Here is an 11215-nt window from a genome sequence, read left to right on the forward strand (position 1 = left end):
AAAACCCAAAAATCCTTTTATCCAGAAAGGGAAAATTTTCTTCAGCTGCAAACTTTCCAACACTACATGCATTAATTAAGTGCTTTCAGCACCAAATGAAGAGAACTGAATATAAAATATGAACCACATGGCCTTGATTAATATTCTGCCTTCACCAAAGTGGTGTCAATTAATGCAAAAGTCAATATAATATAATACAACATTATTAGTTCATTGTTGGTGGTCGAAGCGAACTCAAGTGCTATGGATTATCTACAAGACACTCCGATAATAATTTTTTTTTTGTGTGTTTACTTGATGATTGTTTCACCCTTTTAGTTTTGGCCTTTTGGGACTACCATTTTTCCGATATTATATGCTTATTATGGCGTATTGTTCGCTGGAATTCGGTGATTGCGGAATATGATACCATATCTATTGTGACACCTGGCCGTTATCCCTTAAAATCGGTTATAGCCTTAATCATTGGGTAAGTTATGTTTTCTTTTTGTCCGTAACATTCATCTATTAAAAAACAAAAATATTTAATAACAAAAAAAATTAACAAAAAATTATTAAAATTTATTATTTTTTACTTTATTTATTGTATTATAGAATAAATAAATATTTAATAAAGTAAATTTATACTATTTGAACCGATTTTTTTTTCCCCTCTATCATTACCGATTTGAAAAAACACGGGAAAAAGGGGAAAAAATATGAAAAGCAATTTAAAGTTCACACTTACACACTTGATAAGCAAACTTACATTATTGAAGGATAAAGAATGAGAAAATGTGCCATGTTTTAGAATGGTAATAAAAAAGAATAAATTTAATTAAGATTGTGAAATGGTTGGTTATAAATGGGAATATTAATCATTAGATTCCCAAAGACATAGATCATAGATGCCATTTTCATTTTCTAGATCTCTAGACAGAACCAGAATTATTGTACAATTCGGCCGTTGCAAACCCTACTTTATTTTACAAACGGTCATGTCAAATATTCTCTCATATCATATGAATAATGAATTAATCATCAAACTGGATTCATTTTCTCCCTAGCTAGTACGGTAAGGTATGATGTTTTTGCTTTTTTTGTAATGTATGGGTTTTAATTAATGGAATATAAATATTCACCATAGAAAGGACACAAAAGGTTGGGTTCAAGCTGTCATTCGTTAGATATGTCTCCTTGGAAATTAGTTTACATGTGATTGTTTTAGCTTAGTGGAAAGGCACCATCATTATTCTAATTTCACTTAGTCTAATAGTTAGTTTATTAATCTGCTTAAATATATAAGTGTTAGATATTTAAATTTTATGCCAATGAGTAATAGTTCAAATGACATAGTCTCCCCATACTCAATTAAGAGGTTGCGGGTTCGAGTCTCATATCTTTGGTAAAAAAAAAAATATTTAAATTTTATTTTATCTATGCAACAAGCCCGATTCAATAATTCATCAATAACAAATTCTTAAACGAAGCCAAGTCTACAGTAGATTAGTCATGGAGCCGATACATTAAAAAATACTAAAAAATACTGTGTAGAACTAAAAAAATACAAGTTCAAGTAATAAATTAATTATTTTAATTAGTTAATATTGATTAATTTTTTATTTTAAATCTTAATTCTAAATCTAAATTCTCAAAAAATAAAAAAATCAAAATTAATGTTATAATAAAAAAAGTAATATTAAGTTATTAATTAATTAAAAATTATTCCTTATAATTGTTAAAAAAAATATAATAATGGTTTACGGGTAATGATAATGCTCATGTGTGGATTTATGTTTTAATTTCAATAATGTCTCGTGTGTGTCTACATACACTCCCTGTCCACCATAATAATCAAATGACTGATACTACTAAAAGTGTAAAGTGTAAATCAAGAGATGATTTTTTTTGTTAGTATGATAAATTGATAATAGAATTGTAAATAAGAAAATAAGTAGTAGTTAGACACTTAGATATGTTTTACAAATATGTAGTGTCGTACACTCGTACAGAAATTACATCCAACAACTTTTTATTTAATTTTTAAAAAAAAAATAGACAGAAATCTCACCTACCAATTTCTAATTTTAATTTTAAAAAAATCTCACCTACTGATTTCTGATTTTATAATTTGTCAACTAAAAAAAAACCTCAACAATTTGGAATTTTCAAAAAAAAAAATTCCTCCGCATGTTAAAAAACATTGCCGATATATTCAAAATTCACAATATCAAAGTTAGTAGTCAACCTATCAAGGATGTTGAATCTCCTTATTATAAAAACAAACAATATAAACACCTCAACTTTATATATTAGATAAAACGATAAATGGATTTTTGATGTTTTATTTTGAAAATAAATAAGTAATTTATTAATTAAAAATATAAAAATAATTTTTATATTTTAAAATATGAGATATATAATTTTTTTTAAATATTTATTTATTTTTATATATTTTAAATAGAAGAATTTAAATATCTCGTAATTTAAAAAGTGAAATTTTTTTTATATTTTTAATTAATTAAAAATTTATGTCTTCAAATTAAAAAATTAGGACTTTTTTTTTTGTATATATTATACATTATGATAGTTTTTTTTTTGGCATTCTGCATTATGATAGCTTTACTCCCCAGAACATTTTTTGGTGTAGACCAATAGCTAGAAATTCTTGTCTAAGCTAAGGTTGGTTTGGGTCTTTGGCTCTTAGCTCATGGGCTTTCAAAACTTTTAACAATTCTTTCAATATTTTCTTCTGTAATACATAAAAAGAATATCAAATTATGGCCGAATAATATATATTATAAAAAATATTGCCTCGAAGCAAAAAATAAAGTCAAGTGCCATTTAATTGAATTTAAATAAAGAAAAAACCACTGTACTAAAATAACTATTTTTTTTTTACAATATCTTTTAGTTTAGCATACTAATAATTAATCCCTTAAGAATCTAAGTTCCATTTAAAACAAGATTCAAAAATTTGGATCGGACCTATTGATTCAATTGAGAACTGATCATCCAACTAGTCCAATTAACTCCAAAATCATCCTGCAAAAAACTAATAAAAAAACTACTTGAATCAGTGGTTAACGAAAAAAGAAAAAAACCAAAATAGACAGAAGACAAGCAGTAAAATCTCACTCTCCCTTCACTCTCCCCAAATTTCAATTCTAATTTGTGTAACCCATTAACCCATGCCATAAGCAAAACCATGCCTCCAATCATCCGCCATCAACTCTTACCACTATCGATGCCGACAGTGACAACCAGCAACGTCTGCTCTTCTCCTCATGGAAAACCTCGCCACTGGAAAGTTTGTTTTTCTCTTCGCATAGCCAGAAGGTCGATTTAGAACTATCTTCGTTGGCTTCGCCCGCCACTATCCTCATCGTTGTTTCTATCCTCACCGTCGAGTATCTGTCTTCGAGCCATCTCTCTCTCTATCTGTTTAGCTCACTGTAAAAGTGTGAAGTGCGATCGTGGACTCTTTGCTGCCATAGACTCTTCACTGTCTCTCTCTATTGCCGTGAGTTCTTCAATTTTCAGTAATTCAGTTTTTTTATTTTGTTAATTAATAATTATAATGATTTTGAATTACTGTTGTTTATTTTTTTTAATTTTGGACTTTGGTCACTGAATAGAATAGATTTTGATTAATATAATTGTCAAAAATAATGATAAGTTCAATTTTAAAGGAATAGGTTTTATTTTGCTATATGTAATTGATATTATTGTTGGCGGTATCTTGTAGATGGAATAACCACAAAGTGATCAATAGCCACAAGACAATGTTGTCTAAGAATTTCAAATGGGTTTCTTTTGAGGAAAATCTGATCTAGCTTGGCAATATTTCACTGTGAGTAGTATCTTTGTTTAATTGAAAACTTATTTGTTCAATGTTATTTCTTTTGGTGATAGAACATTTTGTGTTTGTCATTTATGTGCAGTTTTGATTTTTTTTTTTTTAATTATAAACTTTGATGTTTCAATTTATTTATGAACTTTTAATGATAAATTATGGACAATTTATTTTGTAAAATTTTGAATTTTATTAGTTTAGAAATCATTGAATTTAAATATTTGTAATTATATATATTGAATTTTTTTTTACAAATTTATTGTATATTTAATTAAACCAATTCAACTACAGTTCGAACCCGGTTAGACCATTGAACCAGTTACTCGACTGATTCAATAACTGATTTAGTTCTCGCAACCTTGATTTAAAGATTTGTCGTTGGCCATCGGGTTGTTGCATGCACAAGAAAGATTTCGAACTCCTATAACTTGCTTAAATAGACTAATATGCTAACCACTAAACAAACTAAATAACTAATTTATAATTTCAATTAACATAAATAATATATCTACAATAACATAATATTTTTAACTTCCCATTAACAATTTTGTTATAATACTACGTTTTTTTTTAAATTTAATCTGATAGAAGAAGACATAAATAATCTAACAAGTACATTACCGACATATATATATATATATATATATATATATTTTTAAATTTTCACGGTATCTCTCAATCCGATTATCCAAAATATTAATCCGTCGCGAATTTGAACTTCATTTAAGAGTCTATAGTCAGGAAATGGTTTCCTTTATACACAAGACTATATTCGAACTTTTAATACTTATTTAAACGTACAAGTGAGTTAATTGCTCGACTAATCTAAGTTGGTGGAAGTAGATCCTTTCATTTTTTTTCCACTTGAGAGAATAAAATATAATCTCATTATTAATTTTATAAATAAAACTAAAAAAATATATAAAAAAATATTAAAAAAATTAAAAATTATACTTTACTTCCTCAATTTAAACCAAAAATGGAGAGGAATCCATTCCCAAGTTGGTTACCTACAAAGATATCATCATTACTCAGGCATCAGTGACCAGCTACTTGTTTTGGATGTTTACTGAAATAAATAAAGGAAAGGCCTGTAAGACAATGTAACAGAGACAAGTAAGAGGCCCAAATCACAAACATGAAACCCAACTTCAGTTTTATTAATAAAAGTCTATAATAATAGATCATTAGATCTCTTATGAAATTTATAAGTAACAAACATACACTTATTGCTTTTTTGTCTCTTCACTCACCACCACATGGCAAATGCTTGAAGCAACAACACACATAAAAGGTACAAAGAATGTGAAAAACCACGTATAGGAACCCATGTTAAAACTCACCCAAGATTACAGACAGATACAGTGGGAAATAATAATTGATGTTGGTCCATTGGTTTGTATAATTTTTACTTTAATGATGATAAACAACATATGTCACATGCTCATCCATTCACATCCTCACCCATCTTTTTTTTTTTTTGGTGACTTCACCCATCTTCTTTTTCTAGTTTCGTATGATTTATACAAGGAACCACCTTTTCCCGTATCAAAATCTTCGCCCTACAAATATACATAGAAGATTTAATCGGCCTAAAATTAAGGAAACAAACTAAACAGATCAAACAAATAAGGAGAAAAATTAATCTAGGCCCCCTACTATTAGGTGGATTTTTTTAATTTTTTATATTTATTATTCATCATATCTACACTAATTTTCCTAAAAGAAAAAGCCAGTATATGCCCTTTTCAGGGGTGTAACTGTGTGAGTCTATCATCATAATATAATATATCATTCATATAGAAGAGATTAACACATTTTGTAAGGGATAATAATAAAAAGAATCCTGAAAAATTATGTGTTCATCGGTTTGATACTCAAAAATCAAATATTCTAAATTAATTTCTGAAAAATATAACGATAAATCAAATTAATCCTACTAAATAATGATACATCAGTGAATATTTATTATGTATCATTATGAAAAAATCAATTTAATTCACAATCATATCATCTTCTAAATTGAAGACATTAAGAGAATAAATATTGTAAATGCCACTTATCTTTTCTATAAATTCATGTTAAGTACAATACAAAAAAAAATCGTGTGTGAAATAAGATCATAAAAAATAAAAGTGAAATTATCATCTCCCCAAAATTAATACATGCTTAATCTTTCATAAACTATTTTAACAGTAAACCCCATTTCATAAACAAAAATGTTAGTGTGTCATATTAGAATGGACTTGCACAAATAAAAAGAATATTGGATGTATTATTTACCCTAAAAAACTGCATATTAAAACTCAAACAAGGAACACCATCACTCTCATACTAGGTACACCAAAATATGGAACAAATTAAACACATGAAACAGTTCAAAACATCTATGAATTCAAAGGATGCAATGAACTTTGATTATCAGATGCAAGATTAGAAGAAGTAAGCGAGTTATAAGAGTTAACATAGAATCAAAGAGAGCAACAAAAGAAAAAGAAAAATGATCACTCATCAATTGGTTCTTCTTTCTCTTAGCCTCTCACCCAATGCAAATTACAAACACCCTCCTGGACTAACAACAATATGCTTCAATGGGTTTGACACATCACCACCACCACCGTGCTTGACGAACTCGGCCGGCGTGAGGAAACTGCCGTGGCAGACGCACACTATCCTCACCTCCAAACCTTTCCCGTACCTGTAAAGAAACCCCTCTATTTTCTTCCCATTGGGGCCGTCGAATTTGGTCGACACACACGGCATGTCTTCCAACAAGCTCTTCACCATCTCCTTGGTCTTGTTTGCTGGCGGCGAATGCTTGTTGGAGGACTCGTCTCTTATCGTAGTTGAAAATGTGTCCGAACCAACAGGGCTTCTTACATCTCCTGGTCTTGACCCTGAAATTTAGCAATCGATGAGTTTAAGAGTGAAGACTTCATGAATACTAAAATGAGAGAGAAAACACAATCCAAGAACAGAGATCGGGTCCCATTTTTAACTAATAGATCATCAAGGAAATTGTGTGGAGTGTCTTGAATACAAATGCAACTACACACCCAATCTACAGATAATGCAGTTGAAAAGAGAATACAATTTCTTCATTTAGTATGTGTTGATCAACATTTTGACTATTGTTCCCACACCCAATCTATAGATCATGAAGTTGAAAAGACTTCAATTTCTTCATTTAGAAATTAGAATACGGTTCTTACTTCTTAGACCACTATAAATTTTTAAAATTTTCAGTAGTAGCCAGAGAAGACTTCACGATTTTAAACACACTAATTGTTCTAATCATGGGAATGGATTCACAAAAGGAACTTAAAATCCCAATACATTTTTGCTTATATTCTAAGTTGTCTCAAACACTTGCCATAACAAGAATTTACTTATTTACTAAATCGATTCTCACCCATATAAATCTCCTTCCTTGCCCTTATACATAGAGTGATTCTCGCTCCATCATATATAATAAAACCCCAAAGAAAATTCAGAGGGAAATTATGAAATAACTGAATATACTTAAAATGGCAAATTCAAGAAAATAAGGGGTATGCTAAAGTCCTCAAACAAAGACACAGGTAATAATGTAAATAGTTCCTAGTTAAGTGGAACAGCAATTTCTGCTTAAAACAATGATCCATTAATAAGGTAGGTGGTTGGGGTGTCACCAAAATCATCATACCAAGCAAATGTCAAATTGAACAAGGAAATAAATTTTGATTAATTTTTGGCCAGAGATAATAGGCATAATATGACATGACAAGACAGAACACCATGGTCGGAGACTTGCAACTCGTGACACAACTCACAAATAGACTACAGAGAAATACAAATTGATCAGATTTGTGCAACAAATTCACATTGATTTCTGTAAAATGGTCTCATCTTGGGCACCCTAAAAACTTGGCACAAAACCGGGGGAAAAAGGGACTAAATATAAGAAAACAATTAAAGTTGAGAAAGTGCATTAAAATTTGCACAATTCACAATTTAAAAACTCAAGCACCAAAATTAGAAAAAGAAGAGAGATTACGAAAAATAAAGAGGAAAATTGGTGATTTACCTTGACCCTGTGGACTCTCAGATTCTGAGATCCCTGATGATCCTGCTCCTTGAGGAGAACCAAATGGACCCCTTGAAGGAGGAGGAGAAGGAGGTGGCAAACCACCACAACTACCACAACCACCACCACTTTTCTTCTCTCCATTCAAACCAAGTTCACCAACTCTAGTACTCAACGACGTCGTTCTCCCCAAACTACTAAATTCATTCAAAGCAGCCTCCACCAGATTGCTATTATTTCCATCAACAAAAGCAGCAATATCTTCAGAGAAAGAAGAAGAAGAACGGTTACTCTTTTCCCTCATGGCCTTGATGTTCCTCTGCTGCTTCTCAGAGCGCTTTCTTCTTGCTTCCAACCTCCTCAGCGTCTGCAACTCCTTCCTCTTCCTCCACTCCTCCTCTGTCTCCGTTGGAAGGGAACATGTTCTTATCAGATTCGATGTGCAAGGCATTGGCATGTTATTAGAGTAACCCCCAATATCTTGATTATTATTATTGCTGTTGTTATTATCTTCATCTCTGATGAGGGGCTTTGAGAATGAGAATTCGGGTATTGATGTTGTTCTCTTGATCTTCTTCGCTGTTGGGTCCACACCAAAACGACCGTTCATTGAAAGACCAAGGCTCAGCTCAATCTCTTGTTCTGCATCTCCATCACCATGGCGATGTTGTTGTTGTTGTAGCTCACGATGGTGATGATGGTTCACGGACATGAACCTTTTTAACAGATCTCTTGGGAAATCGCTCATGCGAGTTCTGCTGTTCTCTCTGTCCTCAACAACTTGTGCCATTGAAGAATTTGGGATTGAAACAACAAAAAAGAAGAAAAAAGGTTACCTTTTTCAGGGAAGTAAGAATACCCAGATGGCTCAGAATTCACGAGGACTTGAAAATTGAAGTTTATTTTTGGTAGGTAACCGAAGATTGGTGATGAACCAGAAGAAAAAGAAGGTCGAATCAAATGGTTTTTGTACCCATGCAGTGAGTGAAACTGAACAATTCTGACGTTGTTTTTTTCACATTCTGTCGCAGTTTCCCGGTAAGAACATCGGGAGGAAGAGAGAGAGAGAGAAAGAAAAGTGAAGAGTTTTTAATGAAGAGTGAAGAAGGGGGAAGAAAGAAGAAAGAAGAAAGAAGAAAGCGAGAAAGGGGAGGGTGAAATACCGAGAAAGTCCTTAATGGGATAAGGTGGCGACACGTGGAGGAGAAAAGGGTGTTGGCAGTGTTACACGTGGCGAGAGGAGGGAGTAAAGAGGTGGCGCGTACGAGGGCGTCAGTTTTGTGTGTTGTCTTGTTGTTGGGTTTTTTGGGAGATGGGGATGGGGAAGCATGGTGTATAGCATACACGTGTCGCTCTGCGGTAAGTCAAGGAAAGTAACCTCCACGTGATGGAATGGCAACGTGACACATATATCTATTTGGGGGTACCCCTACCCCTATCCCGAGATACTAAGATGCCATTCTCTCCCAGATTACAATACCTGCAAAGAAATTACTTAGATCAAATATCTTCGGTGAAAATTTATATATCGTTATTATCGTCTAATAATTACTCAAATTATTAATAAAATAATAATTAAATTAAAAAAAAATTGGATTAATGTTTCGGATCCGATCTTCGGTCCTTTTTCGAACCGAATTCGACAACTGTAAAATTGGATCATTCTCACAATTCAAAAGCGTATTAATCATTTCTAAAATCTTAACCCAACATTCTAATTTAAATATTTTTCTTATCTTAATCAAATAAGATAAGATGATGACGATCAAAATCAATCTTATAATTTCTAACTAATATTTAAATTCAAATTATTCTCTTATTTAATAATAAAATAAGATGAGATAATTACAACTAGCTATATAAAAAAAAATCATAAATTTTTCATAATTTATTTTACATATCTTATATCTTTTAGATCCGACTTAAAAATCGAAATCTCTTTATAGATATCACCCTCCGTTACTCCAACCAGATAATCTAACGACTTCTAGTACAATTAATTAATTTTTGAAAAGAAGATTAATTAAATTTTTTACAATAAAAAAAGATATATATATATATATATTGTCAATAGATTAATGTTGCGAAACAAAATAGAATTATTTATATATTTTATATTTATAGTTTTATTAAATAGTAAAATATTTATTATTTTTTTACTTTTTATATAACATTTATTAACTACTCTATTTATTATGAATTCTATTAAAATATATAAAATTTCACTCTAAAAATTATTATATGTATAATAATTTTTTATATATAAATATATCACAATAAATAGCTGTACATATAAATATTATCCGTTAAATTTTACATAATAATTTGATAAAAAAAAATATTACGTATCTACTATTTATTATTATGGAGGATTAAATTGTAATTTAACTGTATGTAAATTAATTAATTCGAGATCAAAATTTTTAAAATCTAATTGTGATTGAACTGTATGTAAATTTTAATGAGTAAACACAAGGAAAGATATTTTACATCTTAATTGTGCGTTAGTTACATTTTATCCAAAAAAAAATTGTCAAATTGATTTCAGCTCATAAAAACACACAAATATATTTTTAAAATTAAGTATTATAAATCTTTTATAATTACACTATGTGACAATTAAAAATTCACAAAATTAGTAATTTAGTAATTTGTAATATATATAATAATTAATTTAGTTATTTGTTTTTGTGTGTATGTAATATTTTTTAATTTTTAAATATTGAAATAAAATACAAAAAATTTTATTAATGAATGAAAAGATTTAAATAGCTCAAAAAAATTATATATATATATATATATATATATATATATATATAATTTTAGTTAAAAGTTCATTTATTTGTGAAAAAATAATGGTTCAGTGGCTGGTTGGCTATTCTTTTTATATATTAATCTAGTATTGGTTAATTATTTAAGTGTTAGATAATTTGATGTTTAACAAATTTATGGAAGTGTCTGTGGTACAAACAATTCATTAAAAACGTATTGTAGAAAAAAAATATTTTTAATTCGTAAAAATATAATTTACAGAAAACGTATTGTCAATAGGTAAAAAATGTATTATAAAAAAATATGTTTTGTTTGTAAAAATACAATTCACGAAGTGCATATTAAATATATTGTCAATTTTTAAATTATTATTAAATATTATTGTATTTAATACGTGTTTTTCACACACTCTTTTCAATATCAAAATAAAAATCGTGGCCGGTAAGTGGTAAGCGCGAAAATAGATCGCTCGAGAGTCCAGACGTTCAACCAACACCACCCTATTAGGGGTGCACAGACCCGGCCCGACCTGGTCCCGAACA

At 29.9% G+C, this 11215-nt stretch overlaps 1 protein-coding gene and 1 long non-coding RNA gene across 2 annotated transcripts; one reads left to right on the plus strand and one right to left on the minus strand.

The window, feature by feature from the left end:
• Nucleotides 1-2938: 2938 nt before the first annotated feature.
• Nucleotides 2939-4015, plus strand: LOC148569508 (uncharacterized). Its single transcript, XR_015881374.1, has 2 exons — nucleotides 2939-3502; nucleotides 3728-4015. It is a non-coding gene; the product is annotated as an uncharacterized LOC148569508 (long non-coding RNA).
• Nucleotides 4016-6090: 2075 nt separating this feature from the next.
• Nucleotides 6091-9010, minus strand: AFP3 (ABI five binding protein 3). The gene is made up of 2 exons (XM_016338886.2): nucleotides 7902-9010; nucleotides 6091-6732 (listed from the first exon to the last, which is right to left on the minus strand). Exons 1-2 carry the CDS (start codon nucleotides 8689-8691, stop codon nucleotides 6389-6391), a joined length of 1134 nt encoding a protein of 377 aa, XP_016194372.1. The 5' UTR covers nucleotides 8692-9010; the 3' UTR covers nucleotides 6091-6388.
• Nucleotides 9011-11215: the final 2205 nt, after the last annotated feature.

This window comes from Arachis ipaensis, chromosome B4 (assembly GCF_059453495.1).
Source record: "Arachis ipaensis isolate K30076 ecotype BB chromosome B4, ASM5945349v1, whole genome shotgun sequence".
Classification (NCBI taxonomy): Eukaryota; Viridiplantae; Streptophyta; class Magnoliopsida; order Fabales; family Fabaceae; genus Arachis; species Arachis ipaensis.

Excerpts from the sequence above, each read along its gene's own strand:
- AFP3 (XM_016338886.2), bottom strand. The coding sequence starts at position 8,691 with ATGGCACAAGTTGTTGAGGACAGAGAGAACAGCAGAACTCGCATGAGC. Across the intron at positions 6,733-7,901 it reads TGAGAGTCCACAGGGTCAAG|GGTCAAGACCAGGAGATGTA; the intron begins GTAAATCACCAA and ends GCTAAATTTCAG.